The sequence below is a fragment of the Geotrypetes seraphini genome, chromosome 1 (assembly GCF_902459505.1).
Source record: "Geotrypetes seraphini chromosome 1, aGeoSer1.1, whole genome shotgun sequence".
In the NCBI taxonomy this organism is placed as follows: domain Eukaryota; kingdom Metazoa; phylum Chordata; class Amphibia; order Gymnophiona; family Dermophiidae; genus Geotrypetes; species Geotrypetes seraphini.
Window position 1 is genome coordinate 315912397 of NC_047084.1, and position 20233 is coordinate 315932629.

Genomic DNA, 20233 nt, shown 5'->3' on the forward strand with positions numbered 1-20233 from the left:
TTCTGTGTCCATATGCTCAGATCTTCGATAATCCTCATAAGGTACAATAGGGTATTGTCGAGGGACCCTTTGGTTGGACAAAGAAGGAAGATATTGTCTACGTAGGAGAAGAGGAAAACAATATGCTCAAGGCCCTTAAGTATATACTGAACAAAAAGGGGACAGAGGAGAGCCTTGTGGAACTCCACAGAGTGCCTTCCAGTTGTTGAATTTTTTTATTGCCCTTTTTCGCTTCATATGTTCTATTTCTCAGGAATTCTGCAAACCATTTTAGTACCATTCCATTTAGACCTAATGCATTCAACTTCAGTAGTAATAGTGAATGATCAACTGTGTCAAATGTGGCTAAACTAAACTAAACATTAAGTTTGTATACCGTATCATCTCCACAATCATAGAGCTCGGCATGTTTTACAGGAGCTTAGTATAAAGGGGGAACTCCATAGTAAGGGTTACAGGAACTTAGTATAAAGAGGGAACACCATAGAAAGGGTTAGGGGAAGAATAAAGAGGGAAGATAGAATTACCTTTTTGAGAATAGCCAAGTTTTCAGATGTTTTCGGAATAGTTGGAAGGGCCCAGATTCCGAAGTGGGGTAGTAAGGTTATTCTAAAGCTCTGTGATTCTGAAGGAGAAAGATGTCCCTAATTTTCCCGCATAGATGACGCCTTTTAACGAGGGGAAGGATAGTTTAAATTTTTGGGTGGATCTGGTGGTATCAGGACTCAAGGAATTCCAAGATAGTGGAATTAGGGGAGGGAGGATGCCGTGTAGGTTCTTAAAAGTTAGACAGGCGCATTTAAAGTGAACCCTGGAAATTACTGGAAGCCAGTGAAATTTGGACAGAAGCGGGGAAACATGGTCAAATTTAGTTTTTGCGAAGATTAGCTTAACAGCAGTGTTCTGAATCCGCTGAAGTCTTTGAAGACTTTTCTTGGTTAGACTTAAATAGATGGAGTTGCAATAGTCCAGTCTGGAAAGGATGATAGATTGTACAAGGACAGCAAAATGTTGTTGATGGAAGCAGGATCTCACTTTCCTCAGCATGTGAAGGCTAAAAAAGCTGAGATGTCAAACTGCAGCAAAACTGTTTGCTTGCCTCAGCTTAGAAAGGACTTCACTTTTGATGTCAGTTCTAAGATCAAAAATTCTGTACTATGCATTGTCCGGAAGCCAGGTTGCAAGTTATGAAAACTTATCAGTCGGGTTTTAAAAGTGGACACAGAATTCTAAGAGTTTGGTAGGCTATATTATTCTGGCTACCAGTCTAAAGTGTTAAGTCCTTTCCCGCTGTCTTGGGTAGAGGCGTCAGAGTGATGGTTGATAATGATTTTGGGTATACACCTTTTTTTGAGGCTGATGTTAGTGAAATCTGTCAGCCATAGCAAAAACTGATGAGGAGAGTGTCATAGCATCTTTGTTGGGCGTATAGCTAAGCAGCAGGATTGTTTTGAGATTCTCCTTAGTAAGTTTGATTTCATATGAGGTGACAGTCTAGAATTCATCCCAGCATCTGTAGGCTGGAATACCTTCATTATTCTACTTCAATATAATCCTCCCAGGAATGTGTGAATGACTGTCTTACAGTCCTAATCTTTTCTTGAAAGTAAATTCTTAAACTGGTTTCATCGGGTTGTGGTAGAGCAAAGTTAAAAATGATATCTTTGGTAGAAATTAGTGAGCTGAAGTCAAAATGTAGGGAAAAATCTTATTTACACTTTTGGAGCAGGATCATACCAGTCACCTATGTTTCAACTGTACTGCTATGTAATACTGTAAGTCTGGTACACCCAATCCCCCTTGGTTTCTTTTCCTAAGCAGTACCTTTCTGTACCCCTGAGGAGACCTCCTCTTCCACATGTAAACAAATAGTTTTTCTGTAACTTCAAGGAATACCTATGGGCAAAATCTGGCAAAGATATAAAAATTTAGGTAATAACATCATCTTACATACTTCAACTCTTGTGTTAACAGATACACTGAGGAAAACAACAAACAGTATCTTCACAAAAACTCACAAAAATGTTGTTTAATCGTGGCCACTGAGGAGCACCCCACTTCAAACCCAGCATATATCCAACATATGAGGGAGAAAAAAGCCTCAAAGTAGCAGTGCATACACAAACAGCCACAATTCAACTGCTGTAATTACTCTCATAGGCAAGAAAATCTCCCTCATATACAGCTTGGGTTTAAAAATGAAAACTCCCACTCAGGAGCACGCTCAAGGACTTAACTGAGTAGGGACAACTTCACTTTAACATCTGCCTCTAGCATAGATGGGGTGATTTGGCCATCCTCAAGTATACTATTAAATACATCCTGCAGGACCGGTACTAGATACCCAGCAAATTGTTTATAAAATTTGGCTGTAAAGCCATCTAGTTCAGGTGATTTTCCAGACTTCAAGGAAGAGATGGCCTCCTGTATTTCTTGCAGCTGTATCGGACCATCTAAAGCTATAGTTTGTGAATTCGCTAGTCTAGGAAGGCTAGCCTTTTCCAGATAGGCCAATTTCTTTGCTGAATCATGTATTACCTCTGATGTATATAGAGTTTGAACAAAACTTAAAAAAATATTCTCAAAATTTACAAGATCCGTCACAATCTGACCTGAGAAACAAAGGATTGTAGCTTTTTAACTTTCAACTGTTGAGATAGAAGTCTGCTAGCCCTATTCCCTTCTTCAAAGTAATGACTTTGTTTTTGTTTTTTTGTTTTTTTTAATCTTTATTGATTTTTAAACTTTGATAGTGCGATACAAATGATAAATCATACAAACTACATGGAAACACACTATTAACTATACAATTAATACATTAAACAATCATTTTCTCCCCTTCTTATCTTAATTATTAAAGCAATAATACATATGATATGATTTCACTATTATGATGGAAATAATTTAACTCCTTAAAATACGTGTCCCCCCAGCCCCACCCCTCCACCCTCCCTGGATGTGCAAGGATTGTAATGAAAAAAGAAAGAAAGAAACATAACCCTAATTATAATGCAATAAAATTAGTCAATGGACTCCATACATCATTAAAGGACTTATTATTCCCCCAACGTTCCGCTATCATCCTTTCATACTTATATGTAGTACACACAGTTACCCACCAAAAGTAAAATTAATCCTATCATGCATGCACACACACACACACACTGTATTCTGGCCAAATCAGTGTCTCGTTCCTCAAATCAAATTATGCCCTTTAATTGCCGAGGTAGCTTCTTTTGGGTGGGTCTTAATTGGCCTCTGTATGAATTAACCTGCTGTCATTTCGGAGGTGAGGGCGCAGTGGAGGACTGTTCAGATGCGTATTCTCCCGCCTCACTCCATGTCAACGATTTGAACACTTCTAGTGGATTTATCTTCGTTGAGATCTGATGGGTTGAGCCATTGATAGAAAATTGCAAATCAAACAAGAAAGTCCATCTATTGCGGACGTGTTCTGCTCTCAGTATAGCTGTGAATTGACTCAGTTCACGACAGCTGCACAATGCTGTTGGGGAGACATCAGCAAATACTGCAGCCTCGTAAGTATCCCAGACAATCTTGTCTTGCTGATAAAGATCCCTTCTTTAAAGCTATGAAAGCAGACTACAATATCTCTCTTCTCCATGCATGTCTCCCTCCCCTCCACCATATGCAAGATCTCACTCTTTTCTACCTCTTTGTTGCATCTCTCCCATCATCTCCTCCACCCCATCTCCAACAATTTTTCTTCTCTCCTCTTCCCCCCCCCCCCGTGTGCAGCAGCTTTCCATACCTCTCTTCCAACTCTCCTATCCCCCTGTGTAGCACTTCCCGATCACCCCCCCCCCCCCCAACTGTGAGACCTGACATACTTTTGGGCCTCCTAAAGCACAGCAGCAGTGGCGGAGGCAGCACTTTGAACAGATTGCTCGCAGCCTGCCCTGCCCAGGCTTCACTCTGCCGCGTCATCAGTTTATGTTTATTAAAGTTTTTGACTGCACTTCCTTTTAGCATCAGCATGGTTTACAAATATCAAAAGGAAAGGAACACCATTAAAAAACAGAAAGTAAAAGAAAATTAAATAATATAAAAATAGTCTAATAGTTTCCTCAGAAAAGACTCCACCCTTAATAATTTAATGGAAAGCTAAACCAAAAAGATATGTCTTCATAAGTGACCTAAATTTTGAGTAAGAAAGTTCATAACAAATCTCAATCGGAAGAGAATTCCATAGGCTAGGAACAGATGCAAAAAAAAAAAAAAAGCAGAATTACGGGCTGAACTAATTGATTCAAATGAACTGAAGGTAAAGTTAGTTGATAAGCAGATACAGAACGCAAATTATGAGTTGGCCTATATTGAACTAATAATTTCCCCAAATAATCAGGCTGACCTGATTGTAACACTTTAAAGGTCAGCATTGTAACCAGACAGACTTCGTGCCTGCCCTGGTTCCAGTTAGTGTTTCTACTAAGACTCCCAGCAAAACCCGGAAGAGAGTAGGTAAAAGCTGTCCTAGTGAGGATCTGGCTGATTCTCAGGCTGACCACCAGAGGGAGCCTGAGTTTCCCAATAGTTCCCTAGACCAGCAATATCCAGGGCACCACAGGAGGAGCTCTAGAGCTGCCTTGAGGACTGCTGAATCAGCCAGGCTAGGGCGTAGCCCAATCAGTATAAAACCAGCAGCTGTGTACAAGCAAGGAAGCAGGTTAGGGAGAAGGTTGGGACCTTTGCTCCCTGCGAGTCTCCTTGGGCCAGGCAAGAGCGAACCAGTTACACCCATGGAGGTGCAAGAGGCTGGAGATATCCTGGAAGAATCTGTAGCTGACCTGGAACTTCCAATGGAGACTAACAACCTGCCAGAAGAAATGAGCTTGGCTGAGGAAGCCATGGAAGTTGGTTTGTCCACCAGCTGTACCTGCTAACAATTGAAGAAACAGTGAGTGCATTTTGTTCAGCTTTCTTTGATTGAGAGACTGTTTGAATGAAGCTGAACCTTGGAGGACTTTCTTTTTTACTGTTTTGCATTTTGGTTGAAGCTGATAGTGCCTGAACTGAGGGAGAGGTTTGCTATTATCTGGGAGGGAAAATTTGAAGCTATTATATGCTGGAAAATAAAGCAAACCTGAGGCACTCTCCTTTTCCTGGCAGTGCAATGCTTGGCTGCCAGAGGCTTCCTTTTTGAAGCATTAACAATAGGGTACCCAGTGCCTTTTGCCCTATTGAGTTTTCAGTATTTGTAAGGAACTGAATGCCCTGCTTAGGAGCAGGTTTAATTGAATGCTAAAGAAAGCATAAAGCCCAGTGAGGTGAAGAAAAGGAAAAATATATATTTTTTTTTTTTAGTTTGAATGTATGTTTTGACTGTTCATTATTCTGCTGTTTGAATTTGAACTGAAGACATTCTACTTACCTGTGTTTGGTAAGACTACTAATAATCCTGACTTTATTACCTTAAAGAAAATAAATCCTGAGTTTTGATTTACTTCTTTTTTTTTTTGAGCAAATTGTGGTTTATTTTGTTGTTTTACTCTTGGTGTCAGTCCATGCCTGCAGGGTGACTCCAGGCCGGGTCACACGCAGGTGTTCTCGTTTGTGTAGCCACTGTGTGGCGCTGTGGAGTCTTGCTCAGACCACAGTCCCGGTTACAGCATTAAAGCCTTATGCATAAGATGATATTTCACAGGAAGCCAATGATAGATACTCTTAAAAAAATGGCAAAATATGATGTCATTAGTGATGCGGCAGAGGGAAGGCCCTGGTGGGGCAGGCCAGGAGCAGCCTATTTACTGCGCTGCCTCTGCCCGCCAGCCACAGCTGCTGCTGCTGCTTTAGGGGACCCAGATTGTGTTAGGAGACTCGGGACTCACTGAATTGGTGAATTGATTCACCAAAGTGAATCGGTGAATTGGGCAGCACTACTCAGCAGCAATAGTTAAACACTGTTACACGCCATAAAGCTAGAATTTTCATTGCTCCAAATTGCCGTTGGTGACAGATTTTCTCTGGTTGGTGAGGAGCCCTGGGCTCAAGTAGCCGTTTAGCCTGATGAAGTCACTTCCTCCCCCTCCCAAGACTTTCTATTTTCCTCAGAAGGTCTTTCATGAGATACTTTGTCAAATGCCTTTTTGAAAGTCCAGATTAGAGAATGACACGGTGACAAAATTCATCACCATTCCTGTCCCCACAGATAACCGCGGGAAACCATCTTCATGTCATTCTTTAAGGAGAGAGGGAGGAATCAGAGTACGAATGGCCACAACCACTGACCCTCAAGCTTTTCTGTGAAGAATGCTGGTGTAGAAGGACTGAGGTTGAAATAGACACTAGAAAATGGCTTGGGATTATTTCCCGCGGTTATCCGTGGGGACGGGAACGGTGATGAATTTTGCCACCGTGTCATTCTCTAGTCCAGATACACAATATTGACAAGCTCACCTTTATCCACATGTTTGTTCTCCCCTTCGAAGAAATGTAGTAAATTACTTCCCCTTTTACAAAACCCTGATAGCAGTTTTTAGCGCAGGCCGGTGTGCTAAATTCTCTGTTCTGATCTCGATCCTCATAGAAACTCTTATGAGCTTCGGAAGTAGTGCAGAACATTCAGCACACCGGCCTGCGCTAAAAACTGCTATCATGGTTTTGTAAAAAGGGGGGGAGGGGGTTAGTGAGGCAAGTATTCCCTTGACTAAATCCATGTTGGCTTATGTATATGCTCTGTAACTTTGTTCTTTGTAATAGTCTCTTCCATTTTCCATTACATTGGCCACTCTCCAGTCTTCCGGTACCATGCTGGATTTTAAAAATACATTATAAATGATTAACAATAGTTTTTCACGTTCAGTTCTATTAGTATTTATTTTCAATTCTATCATTTATTTATTATTTATTTCATTTTTTTATCCCATTCTCCCCAAAGAGCTCAGAATGGGTTACAGGTAGACATACATAATATACAGTTAACCCCTCTGGGATGTAAACTTTAGGCAGCCCAGTGACCAGCTGGGACACAGTATATCGGACAGTTGGTTATGTTTTTAGTATATCTTTTGGCAGCCAAGAATGTAAAAAGTAAAATTTTATTCTTTTTACAGAATTTGTTTTTAATGAACAGTTTATCTTGAAAAAAAAAAAGCAAAAATGGTTCAATTTTCAGCAGTGGTGTTTTGGGAGGGTTCATTATGAAGGTTTCCCTGTTTCCTTCTCTCACAAAGATGTAGGCATGCATTTATTTCAGGGACATTTGGTACAAAAATCTACAAACCACTAACAGCTGTGGCTAAAACTGTAACGCTGCCCTGTTTGGAATGTTTTACATGGTACTGCTGCCACCTCCAGATGAACTGTAGAACTGATGTGTTTTGTTTTGGTTGGGTTTTTTTTTCATTTCTCATGTTAGTGTAGAAATAAAAGGGATCTTCATTTTCAGTTTGTATAAATATCCTAATTTTAGCACCTGCGGTAGCTGCCTTTTAGAAACTTCAGTCATAATTGCAGTAACAGCTCTGGTTTCAGTCTAGCGCAGACTCTTAGAGTCAGGGCTGATCTTAAGCAGGGGTGACAGGGGCAACCACACAGGGCCCCACAGTTCTAGGTGACTGTTCTAGTATGTATCCCTGTCTTCTAACGCCTCCCCCCCATCACTCCTTACCTTAAAATTTGTTTCTCTGTAGAGGGCTCAAGGCAGAGGCAGCAATTTGCATAGGCCATCTGGCGCTGAGTATGGAGCCTGCTATCTGCTGCATCCCACCTCCTTCTGATGTAATTTATTGCCTCTATAGCGATGAGATGCAGAATAGAGCAAGCTCCGGGGTCATTGATGGCAGATGGCCTAAGTCAGGGGTGTCCAATCTTTTGGCTTCCCTGGGCTGAATTGGCCGAAAAAAAATTTTCTGGGGCCGTGCAAACGCTGCAGTAAGACAGTAAACACCCAGGGGCAGCAGAGGAAAACACTGCATCGCCCTCGACCGGGGCTGCACAAAATACTTCACAGGGCCGCATGCGGCCCTTGGGCCGCAGGTTGGACACCTCTGGCCTAAATGAATCGCTGCCTCTGCCTTGAGCAGTCAATGGAGAACACATGGGGGTTTTGGAGACAGTGGTACATTATGGGCTGCCAGACTCCTCCTTAACTGGTCTGCTCAAGGTCTTGCAATTGGTAAGGCCAACCTTACTTATAGTCCAGCAGAGGAAGCACAGCATTTTGGGGTTTAACAGACTGTCAATTCTCTGCTCCATGTGACACTAATAACTATTCTGTCTTCATGATGAGTGACCAGATCTATGGGATAATGCAGTGGTTCTTAAACCTATCCTGGGGGACCCCCCAGCCAGTTGGGCTTTCAAGATATCCCTAATGAATATGCATGAGGCAGATTGCATATAGTAAAGGTAACAGGCATGCAAATTTGCCTCATGCATATTCATGAATGAAAAAAATGGTTTCTAAAACAGTGCTTCTCAGCCCTTTCCTGGAGGTAAACCTAACTGATCAGATTTTCAGGATTGCCACTAAGAAATATGCATGTGAGAGTTTATCTACAATGGGCCTCCAAAATATGTAAATCATGTATATTCATTATGGTAATCTGAAATCTTGCCTAGTTCAGTATGCCTCCAGCAGAGGGTTGAGAATCACAGGCCTAAAAAAAATAAGAGCCAGCAAACAAGCTCTAGGGCAGTTCTAGAAGTAACTTGTAATATATGTGTGATCAGCTTACAAGAGTCAAGCAGTCTTCACTTATTATGAATTATTAACTGCACTTTTGAAGAAATTTTTCCCAAGATGTATATCAGTCCACTAGAAGGACAGTATCTTCAATCGGTTTTCTGACCCTTATATCTACATTTTCAAATGGACTAACACAGTGACCACAGTGTTTAATCTTCCTTTTTATGTCCAGAGTTCTTAGTTTTGTGGAAGGCATGGATATACTTGTATGTTTTTGTGCTGTGTACGACAACTTTTCCAAATACAGAACTATACTGTATTTCGAGTTGTGCTGCTGAGTTATTACTGCATGGGCCTTAAGCTAACAATTTTACTTTTCCTGTTGTAGTGGTTTGAAGATCCTGCAAATTGCATATGAGGTCCTACAGGGTTTGGAATATATGAACAAGCATGGGATGGCGCACAGAGCGCTGGCGCCTCACAATATCTGCATGGATCGAGAGGTAGGTGGTCAAGGAACTTTTTGTTTTCTTAAGGAGCAGTGCATCCTAAATAAATGAGTTTTCCAAGCGTGACTCTAATAAACAGGAGCCACGTGCCCCCCCCTCTTTCTGCTCTTGAACCCAGCACTTTTTCCACTTAACCCTTCTCTCTACAAAACATTCCTCCAGTCTCTCTCTCTGCCATCGGTAATACTTGCAATCTTCCCTCTTCCTCCCAAGCCTTACTACAACTGCTTGCTTTTCCTGTAGCAGTAACATACTGCATAGACGTACAGAGCTCTGTACAGAAACCCTCCCTCCCATTACGGCTTCTGTTTACTCCACCCTCCCCTTGCAATACAGTCTCTTTTCCTTTCCTCTACATGGCTATGGTAGGAGACTGTTCCATGCTGAAGTGACACTGACCCAGTGCATAACGAGAGGACTAATGAAAGTAATGTGACATTATAAGTGTAAACATATTTTAAAATATGTCTGTACAACATATTTTAAAATATCCCAGAATGCACTTTTTCACATTTTATGCCTTTTTTTAGCACATTCACATGAATGTTTTGAATATGTTAAACACAAAATCAAAAAAGACAAAAAAAAACCCCACTGAAAAATCAAAAATGATAAACAACAGAAATGTGGGGTGAAATAACTATTGCCAAAGATCATAAAAAATTCATTAATCAATACTGAAAAGAGTGGTAAGGCTGAGCTTTCATTCAAAATATAAAAGTCATTTGTGGTGAGATCTCAGAAATTCATTCCCCAACTCACTACAGGGCAGCCTAAGCTGATCCATTCGGGGGATTAATTTATCGACTTCACACTTATAATGTTTACAGAATATTTATGATATTTAGAATATTTATTTCTTTAACATGATAAGATTTTGCATTAAGGACGGTGAGTGGTGATTGACCGGTGATCGATAAATTAATCCCCCGAATGGATCAGCTTAGGCTGCCCTGTAGTGAGTTGGGGAATGAATTTCCGAGGTCTCACCATAAATGACTTTTATATTTTGAATGAAAGCTCAGCCTTACCACTCTTTTCAGTATTGATTAATGAATTATTTATGATATTTAGCAATAGTTATTTCACCCCACATTTCTGTTGTTTGTCATTTTTATATATGTTAAGCCATTAAGGGCCTGATTCTGTTTAGGATGCCTACATTAAGCGCTGCTAGGGGCCCTAATCAGGGATGTCTAGTGATGCTTAACTTCAGAATCCGTGCGCGGTGTCTGTCTGAAAAGTAGGCGGTGATTAGGGGCCGAGAATGGGTGTGGTTGACTTAGGCATCACTAGGTGTCATTTCACTCCACAAGAAAGGCTCAAAGATGGAGACAGCAAACTACAGACCAGTGAGTCTAACATCGATAGTGAGCAAACTAATGGAAACTCTAATCAAACACCAATTGGATAAGATCCTGGATGAGGAGAATCTACAGGATCCCTGACAACATGGATTTACTAAGGGGAGATCATGCCAATCCAACCTGATCAGCTTCTTTGACTGGGTGACGGGGAAGCTGGATGGACATCGTGTACCTGGACTTTAGCAAAGCATTCGATAGCGTACCACACCGCAGGTTGCTGAGCAAGATGAGTTCTATAGGATTAGGTGACACATTGACGAAATGGGTTGGGAACTGGCTTGGAGGTAGGCTTCAAAGGGAAGTGGTGAACGGCACCCCCTCAGAAATGACGGAGGTGATCAGTGGAGTGCCACAGGGCTCAGTCTTGGGCCCAATCCTATTCAACATCTTTATAAGGGACTTGGCAGAAGGGCTTCGAGGTAAAATAACATTATTCGCCGATGACGCCAAACTAAGTAATGTAGTGGGCAAATGCACAACGGACGGAGATTCAATGCCCGACAACATGATGCACGACCTACTCCTACTGGAGCGCTGGTCTAGGACCTGGCAACTCAACTTCAATGCCAAAAAATGCAAAGTTATGCACCTGGGCAGCCAAAATCCATGCAAGTCTTATACTCTTAATGGCGAGATCCTAGCAAAAACGGTTGCAGAACGAGACTTGGAGGTAATCGTCAGTGAGGACATGAAGACTGCCAATCAGTGGAGCAAGCTTCATCCAAGGCAAGACAAATCATAGGTTGCATACGAAGGGGTTTCGTCAGCCGTAAGGCGGAAGTCATTATGCCATTGTATAGATTATTCAAGGTTATTATTCAAGGTTTATTAAATATTTGATGAATCGCTATATCTTTATACAAAGCGATGTACATAATGATAAAATAAATTTAAAATACATACAATATACGTAAACATTAGAAATCAGACGAGACAGACAACAATTGGAAGGGAAGAAGGGTAAAAGTTACATCTGTTATATTAAGAAAAACAGTTAAGGGAAAAAACATCAAGGAACATGGAGGTTCTTAAAAGCGAAATTCGTAAAATAAAGAAAAAATTTAGATATTAAAAGCATCTTTAAAAAGAAATGTTTTAAGGGATTTTTTAAAGGAGGATATGTCTTTTTCAATTTTTATGTATTGGGGCAATGAGTTCCACCATTGGGGACCAACTACGGAGAACATGTCTGATCTTCGTGTACCTATTATTTTTAAAGAGGGAACAACTAATAGATTTTGGGAAGATGATCTAAGTGCACGTACGGAACTATGGGGAATTAGCATTTTTGATATGCACTGAGGTTCATTGAATATCAAGGTTTTAAATATAAGTAGTAAGACCTTAAACTGTATACGATGGGTAATAGGGAGCCAATGAGCGTCAATGAAAAATGGAGTTACATGGTCGAATTTCCTGGCATCATAGATTAATTTAATAGCAGTGTTTTGAATAATTTGCAATCGTCGTTTTTCTTTTTGAGTGATATTGAGCAACAAAGAATTACAATAGTCTAATTTTGCTATTACTAATGAATGAATTAATATATTGCGAGATTTGGGTTCAAGAAATTTGGATATAGATCGGATTAAGCGTAATTTATAGAAACAGACTTTAACTATATTGTTGATATGGTCTTTAAATTCTAATTTTTCATCGATTACATCGATTACAAGATTTCATCGATTACGTGTTGTTAAGAAGGAAAGGCGAATTTAATCCGATGTCTCTTTTCCAATTAAAAATCATAGCTTTTGTTTTAGTTATATTAAGTGCTAATTTATTATTATTAAGCCAATTTTGAACTAGTTCGAGTTTTATAGATCCATGGTGAGGCCCCACCTGGAATACTGTGTGCAATTCTGGAGGCCGCATTATCGCAAGGATGTGCTGAGACTAGAGTCGGTGCAGAGAATGGCCACCCGGATGGTCTCGGGACTCAAGGATCTTCCATACGAAGAACGGCTTGACAAATTACAGCTATACTCGCTCGAGGAGCGCAGAGAGAGGAGGGACATGATCGAGACGTTCAAGTATCTTAAGGGCCACATCGAGGCGGAGGAAGATATTTTTTTTTTCAAGGGTCCCACAACAACAAGAGGGCATCCGTGGAAAATCAGGGGCGGGAAACTACGAGGTAACACCAGGAAATTCTTTTTCACTGAAAGGGTGGTTGATCGTTGGAATAGTCTTCCACTACAGGTGATTGAGGCCAGCAGCGTACCTGATTTTAAGGCCAAATGGGATTGGCACATGGGATCTATTCACAGGGCAAAGGTAGGGGAGGGACATTAGGGTGGGCAGACTAGATGGGCCATGGCCCTTATCTGCCGTCTATTTCTATGTTTCTATGTTTCTAGGTGTCTGAGTTAAGTGCCAGTAAATTAGGCCAAGTAAAACCTGGCCTAATGTACTAGTGCAGTGGCCTCAAACTCAAACCCTTTGCAGGGCCACATTTTGGATTTGTAGGTACTTGGAGGGCCTCAGAAAAAATAGTTAATGTCTTATTAAAGAAATGACAATTTTGCATGAGGTAAAACTCTTTATAGTTTATAAATCTTTCCTTTTGGCTAGGTCTTAATAATAATATTGTCATTTATAGCTAAAGAGACATAGGATCAAGAAACTGTTTTATTTTACTTTTCTGATTATGATAAACATACCGAGGGCCTCAAAATAGTACCTGGCAGGCCGCATGTGGCCCCCGGGCCACCAGTTTGAGACCACTGTACTAGTGCTTACCTCTATGACATTTAACATGTGTAGATGCTGCTAGACGGGATTCTATAAGTGGTACCTAGTAGTTGATTGCCAGCCACGCTGAGCAGCGCCTACAGTGTAGGCACACTTAAGTGCCATTTATAGAATCTGGCTCTAAGTGTGCAGTGATTAAACATTGTATCGGGATACACATATGATCTATACGGGTCCTGTTAACATTATGAGCACACGCCAATATTATTAATAGAGATCGAAACTTTAATTGATATTTTTTAAGTGTGCTTTTGTCATTCTGTGGGATATTTTTAACTATATTGACGTGACGCAGACAGCGTGACTTTTCTCATCTACTTGGCGACACAATGCCAGGAGCCAAATTTTTGATCATCTGGCACGTGTGTGTCCTCCCTCTTCCCCTTGCCCCCCCAATATTAAAAGGCTTCTCATTGGTAAGTACAACTGAAGGCTTTCAAAGGCCATTTTTCTATCTGCAGCCAAGGAATTTAAATCTGAAACAAATACTGTCTGTATTTGTAGAATTTCTACATGGCGAAAGGTGGCAAATGCAAAGACAAAGCACCTTTCATTGTATTAACAAGTATGGTGATGGAATTCAAAAAGCGTGGGATAAACACAGAAGATCTATAATTAGAAAACAAATGGTATAAATGGAAGATCTAAGGCTGGTATTGGACAGACTTATACGGTTTGTGTCCCACATGTGGTGATTCGGTATAGGATGAGCTGGGGAGGGCATCAATGGGAACTCCACAAACTTGGAACATGAGGACGTTACTGGCCAGACTTTACAGTAGATATCCTGAAAACAGGATGGTTGGATAGTGAGCTATGGACTTTACAGTCTAAGGCCCAGAAATATCAAAGAAGAGACAAGTTAATTTAATCATGTATTTTTAATGAGAATACCTAATGGGCAGACTGGATGGACCGTTCAAGTCTTTATCTGCTGTCATTTACTATTTTTATTTTATGTATTTTAAAATGTCTTCTCCATTTGGCGCCTAAGTGGCTTATAATGTAAACATACACAACCATGTATACACAAGCATAGTCAATAATAACATTTTCCTATTAAATCCTCTCAACTCATCCCACTTCTACTTAAACTAACACTAGCTAATAAAACTTAAATAAAACAGCTTATCAAATCTAAAACACTGCTAATAAAAAGCTTTCACAAACAAATATGTTTTTAGTTGCTTTCTATCTTTGCATAAACTTATTGTTGCATAATCTCAAATATCTCAGTAAATCGTTCCATTTCGGAGGACCTGCCACAGAAATGGCTGTTGTATGCGTCTTTTTGTAATGAGTTTCACCAAGCACACCAATCGGTAATCTCATGGCAGATTCTGACCTTAACGATCTAGAAGGTATATATTGTTTCAACGTCTGACTTAAATACCATGGTGTTATCCCTTAGATTGCGTGGTTTGCAATCATCAGAATTTTATACTCGGCCCTTGATTAGATTGGCAACCAATGGAGACTCTTCAAATCTGGCATTATGTGATGGTTCCAAGCTACCCCATTAATCAAACTGCAATGCTTTGATTTTATTTTTTGCAATCCCTATCATTAAGGAATTGCAAAAATTCAGCCTGGACAATCACCATGCTCTGCACCAGAATTGTTACTATGTTACATATTCAGGGCATCTTTGGAATCTGGTAATAAGTATTTTTGAAAGTTGAAGTATATGTAGTAGATGCACCCTAGTACATATGCTGTTGTGGTTAGTGTATTCTGTAAGCAATTTAGGGCTCCTTTTATGAAGGTGCGCTAGGGTTTTTAGCGCACGTACAAAATTACCGCACACTATAGTGCTTGGAATCCGAAAATCTGCCTCCTAAAAAGGAGGCGGTAGTGGCTATTGCGCACATTAAGGCCTTAGTGCATCTTTGTAAAAGGAGCCCTTAGACAGTATTTTCAAAAGAGAACTTTTGTGCATTTTTCTGGTACCTGTTCTATTTAATATTTTATTTCTGTTGAATAATTCATTTTTATTGTTATGTTCCTTTCTATAGGGACATGTGAAACTGGCTAAATTTGGCCTTTACCACATGACAGCTCATGGCTTGGATGTTGATTTCCCCATTGGGTAAGAGAAATATGTATGCATGCTTTACAGACATAACACTACCACCTTCATTGATAGGTGGTATATATTTATATATACATATATATATATATATATCAGTGTTCTCCCCAGAAATTTTTTGTAGCCGGGTGGGGCGGGGCGGGGAAATTTGGTAGTGGGAAAAATTAAATGTATACTATTTTTATTAGTTAATTATTATTATTTTCCAATGCTCAATATGACTTCCTTTTTTAAAGTTTGACACTTGTGCCAGAATATTTTTAATACATTTAAGAAGTATCCAATTCTAGAAGTGAATAATTAGATATTCACCCTCTTTCGAATAGTATAGCGGTTTAAAAAAGGGAAATGCGTTAATGAAGTCATTAGGTTCAATCTAACCATTTATTTCTGCATGAATTTAAACAACTAAAAAAAAAAAGATAAATATAGCTCATCCAGTCATACAAGAAATGGCTGTACAACACCTCTAATAATGTTTTGATCACTAGGTTCCTTCCTGAGGTCTCACTGAGGATATGAAATAGATGCTATCCCCACTTCCAGACCTCTTCCACATAATTTATGGAGAGGTGTTACTGAGCCTTGAAGGGCACCTGTGTGATTGATCTTCATTTGCTTCTTTTTTATTTTGCTATAGTGCAAAGTAAGAGCTAGGGCAAAACAGTATAGGTAAAGATGCAGGTAATAATTAGCAATGTATTAAAAATATTTTATTTTTATTTGCTTATAATGTCATTTGAAAGCTAATTGATGATAATACAACTTTAATTTAATTCTTTATATTGTGTGTCTGTGTGTTGGGGGGGACAACACCTACGTCAACAGTAAAGTTAGAATAGAGTCATTAAATCCAGTGGTGTACCTAGTATATATGACAGCCAGTGCTAATCATTTTTTTAACAACCCCCTCCTCTATATAAAAAAATATATTTTTAGTAATAATCCATGAGTCACACAATAAGGGTGCATCTAGGAAAAGGCAGCATTTTAAACACTGCAGTGAGCACTAGAACACCAACACACGCATTGTAAAACTAAACAAACCAGATCCTACACAGTCAATTGATCCTGTAGTTGATGCTAACAGAAAGCCATGTCCTTTTCATACACACAGAACACAGATACACCCTCGCCCAATATGGAATAATCACAAACTAAAAATAGAAATATGTAGACAAAAGTTAAACTGAACCAAGAAACCAGACTCTGCATACAATGCAACACCACATATTCAGTGACAATTGTCCCCTAATACTGTGCAAAATATAAAGACAGTAGATGTAAATTTGAAAAAAACTTCTACATAAGTCACCACTTTACAAATTAACAAATAGAAATAAAATAATGAGAAATATGAAAATACCATTTTATTGGACTAATCCATTTTTCAATTAGCTTTCAGAGGCCAAATCTTTCTTCAAGACAGTACAGTATACAGCTGTTATGGTATCCTGTCCTGACCTGAGGAAAGGGGTTTATTCCCTCCCAAAATTGCCTTATTTCCATTTCCTATTGATAAATTTTAATCAATACAGTTACAATACTACTTGATTCTACGTAAAGCAACAAAAATATTTTTTTTTCTATCTTTTGTCGTTTCTGCTTTAGTCATCTTCTCTTCACTCTCTTCTTTCTATTCAGCATTTGTCCTCGCTCCCTTCCATGCAACATCTGTCCTCTCTCTTTGCCCCTTCCACCCAGCCTCTACCCTCTCTCTACCCCTTCCATCTACTGTCCACCCTATCTCTGCCCCTTGCATCCACTGTCCACCCTTTCTGCCTTTTCCATCCAGTGTCTGCCCTCTCTCTGTTCCATATGGTATCTTCCCTCTTTCTATGTCCCTTCAATAAACTCTATATCCTGTGCCCTTTCTCTCCTTTGTACATGATTTATTTCAGCTTCAACCCCTTCTCTCCTTTGTACATGATTTATTTCAGCTTCAACCCCTCTCCATTTTTTGTCTCCACTCCTATGCTCTGGCATCTCTCTCTTCTCCTTTCCTTCCTTCCTTCCCACTCCACCCCATGGTCTGACATCTCTATCTCCTTCCCTTCTCTCCCCCCCTCTCCAGTATCTGCCTCCTGTCTTTCCCCTTTGGTCTAGGCCTCTCTCTTTCTCTCCTTCTTTCTTCTGTGAGGAGATCATGTTGATCTTGAACACTGAATAATTCTTCCACATTCTCCATATCACTGTACTGTAGTCTGGTCCAGCAGACTGCTTTGGCACTATTACATGGGTAATAGTAAATTCATTATGCATCAGCTTTCTACACAGAATGCCACAAGTCTCTATTTCTTATGCTGTGCTTATATCTGCCAGAGTCAGAAACTTGTGAGACAGATCCCTTGGCAATACTACACTTCGGAGCCCTTTGACCATCTGGTTCTGTATGGTTGCAGGATTTAAAGCTCTGTTTACTGGAGGAGACTGTCCAGCATACATAGTTGCATCACTCTTAAGGACCTGATTAGAGATTACATAACACAAGGTGGAATTTTTAGGCATGGAAAAACAGGACATGTTCTCCTCAATCTGCTCAGATGCCTTCAAATGTCCTTTAATATTCGTCTGATCTCGGGCTAAATCTTGCCTCCTGAGCTGATCTTCAAAGGAAAGCGGAGTGAGAGCCATATCGGCAGTGAGATCCGTTTTGGGCCGCATGTTGTGCAGGGCTGGACTAAGGCAAGTTGTAAGCTTCCTTCCATCGCTGACCTATCTTCCATAAGTCAGCAACGGAAGGAAGCTTACAACTCGCTGCTCTTGCTTGCTTCGGGCCTTGTTCGTTGCCGGGTCCTGCCTACTTTCGGAAACAGAAAGTAGGCAGGATCCGACAGCGAAGAAAGCCCGAAGCAAGCAAGAGCAAGTTGTAAGCTGACCTGTCTCCTATAGCGAACCCATGCTCCGGGGCATGTGCATGTCGACTTCCCTTCTCTTCCTCCCTCTGGACATGACTTCTTGTTTCGGAGAGAAGCGGCATGCACATGTTAGAGCCCCGGAGCATGGGTTCAAGTCGCTTGCTGGCGTTAAAAACTAAAAAAAAAAAAAAGTCAGGCTCCTGCGATTCAGGCTGTGCCGAGTCAGCCCGGCTGAGAAGGGTTTTTTTTTTTTTTTAAAATGTTGAGCAAAAGGCGGCAGCAGCAGCAGGATTGCGATCGAGATTACAGCCGGGCGCTCATCTAAATTAGCTGGGCGGAGCGCCCGGCTGAAAGGCCCTGGGGAGAACACTGTATATGTGTATATATATATATATACATATAAATAAATAACTTGTAAACAAATAGTTGAATTAGCACAAGTTTGAAACTTGGAATATTACCAGCCAATAAGGCTTCAACCCTGGCTACTGTGCATTTGTACAACTTTCATATTCATAGTTCATTAATTTAAAAAAAAAAAAAAAAGCAACACGAAAATTACTATATGTCACCATTTTGTGTTACCAAAAAGATAAAGACAGAGTCATATTCTTACATTTACCATTAGGAAGGAGTAAATGGCCATGGTGTGCCTAGAACTAGTTCAGATGCAAAACAGAAGACAAATCCACCGCAAGTCCAAAAAGCACACAGAAGTGGCAGTTGAGAAGACGATAAAACTAAGCAGTCTATGGCATACTAAACGATGGGTTTATTACTCATAAAAAGTTAACTTAACACAAATCGTGTTTTGGCCCTTGGGCCTTCCTCAGGAGTCTGGTATGTTGATGAAAAATGTTGTCTTATGTTAAAAACACCAACACTTTGTGATAAATACCAAAAACTCTCTTTAGCAAATACCTCACTGAATCATGGCTGTTTTTATCTGCTAACAATTCAGTGAGGCGTTTTCTAAAGAGAGTTTTTGGCGTTTATCACAAATTGTTGCTGTTTTTAGCATAAGACAAAGTTTTTCATTAACATACCAGACTCCTGAGCAGGTTTGATGGCTGAAACACGATTTGTGTTGTCTAATACTTTTGATTAATAAACCTCTCATTTAGTATGCCATAGACTGCTTTGTTTTTGTCTCTTCTGCTGTTGCTTCTGTGTGCTTTTTGGAACTAGTTCAATTCATTGTGGCACATCAGCACCTCTCCTTTTCCCACCCATAATCACCTCCGCCCTCCACTTTCAGACATAATCTTCGTCCTCTTTTCACACTTATTTAAATGGATGGCACTGAGGCTATTTGCTATTTCACCCTGATGCACAGAACTGCTGCGGTAAACTTTTAAGGCGAGTACAACATGGAACGTAATGCCAGATCAGAGGAGGCATTGAAGGGTTAGCTCCTACAGCATTTGCATTAGGGCAGAAAGCTAGAAGGCCCTTTATCCACTGCCTCAGATTGCCCCACCTCCATGCCCTAATCTCACAATAGCTGCACCCCCAGAAGGAACTCGCCCCCTGTTCATTTCCACTGACACAACTCCCCCCAAAAATCTGGTAGTCTAGCGGACCCTCTGAATCTTCCAACACCCCAAAAAATATCCCTCGAGTCTAGTGGACTTCCCACATCATCACTCCCAATGTACCTTTTAACCAGAGGTTAGAGCAATGCCCACTCACTACTGCCTCTGCACGGCCATCATGCAAAATTAAGTTGCCTGATCCTGTATGGTGCAATCACTCCATCTACCCAACTCGACTTCTCTGCTTTCTTACTAGCCCAGCTATAATATTGTCTGTCCGTTTCTCCAAACACTCTAGCACGCGCTCTCTTCCCCATCTCATCAGTGTGTCTCCCCTTCTTTGTCCAGGCTGACCCTAGCACATCCAGGTTTGGCGATGGGAAAGATTTACCCTTTGTATATATGTTTAATCGAGTGCTGTGTACTAACCACATCTTGTTGCAGGAGGGATTCAGAGTTGAACATTAGAAC

The 20233-nt window shown here is 40.4% G+C and overlaps 1 protein-coding gene across 8 annotated transcripts in view; it reads left to right on the plus strand.

Moving 5' to 3' along the window:
- TBCK (TBC1 domain containing kinase) overlaps nt 1-20233 on the plus strand; it is a 433115-nt gene that overhangs the window by 37850 nt on the left and 375032 nt on the right. For all 8 annotated transcript variants that reach the window (XR_004540454.1, XR_004540453.1, XM_033956547.1 and 5 more), the window contains exons 4-5: nt 9039-9153; nt 15296-15369. Coding sequence is in view for 6 of the 8 variants with exons in the window: in XM_033956547.1 (XP_033812438.1) it covers nt 9039-9153; nt 15296-15369 (189 nt within the window). In the remaining 2 variants the exon portion in view is untranslated. The remainder of the gene's footprint in view (nt 1-9038; nt 9154-15295; nt 15370-20233) is intronic.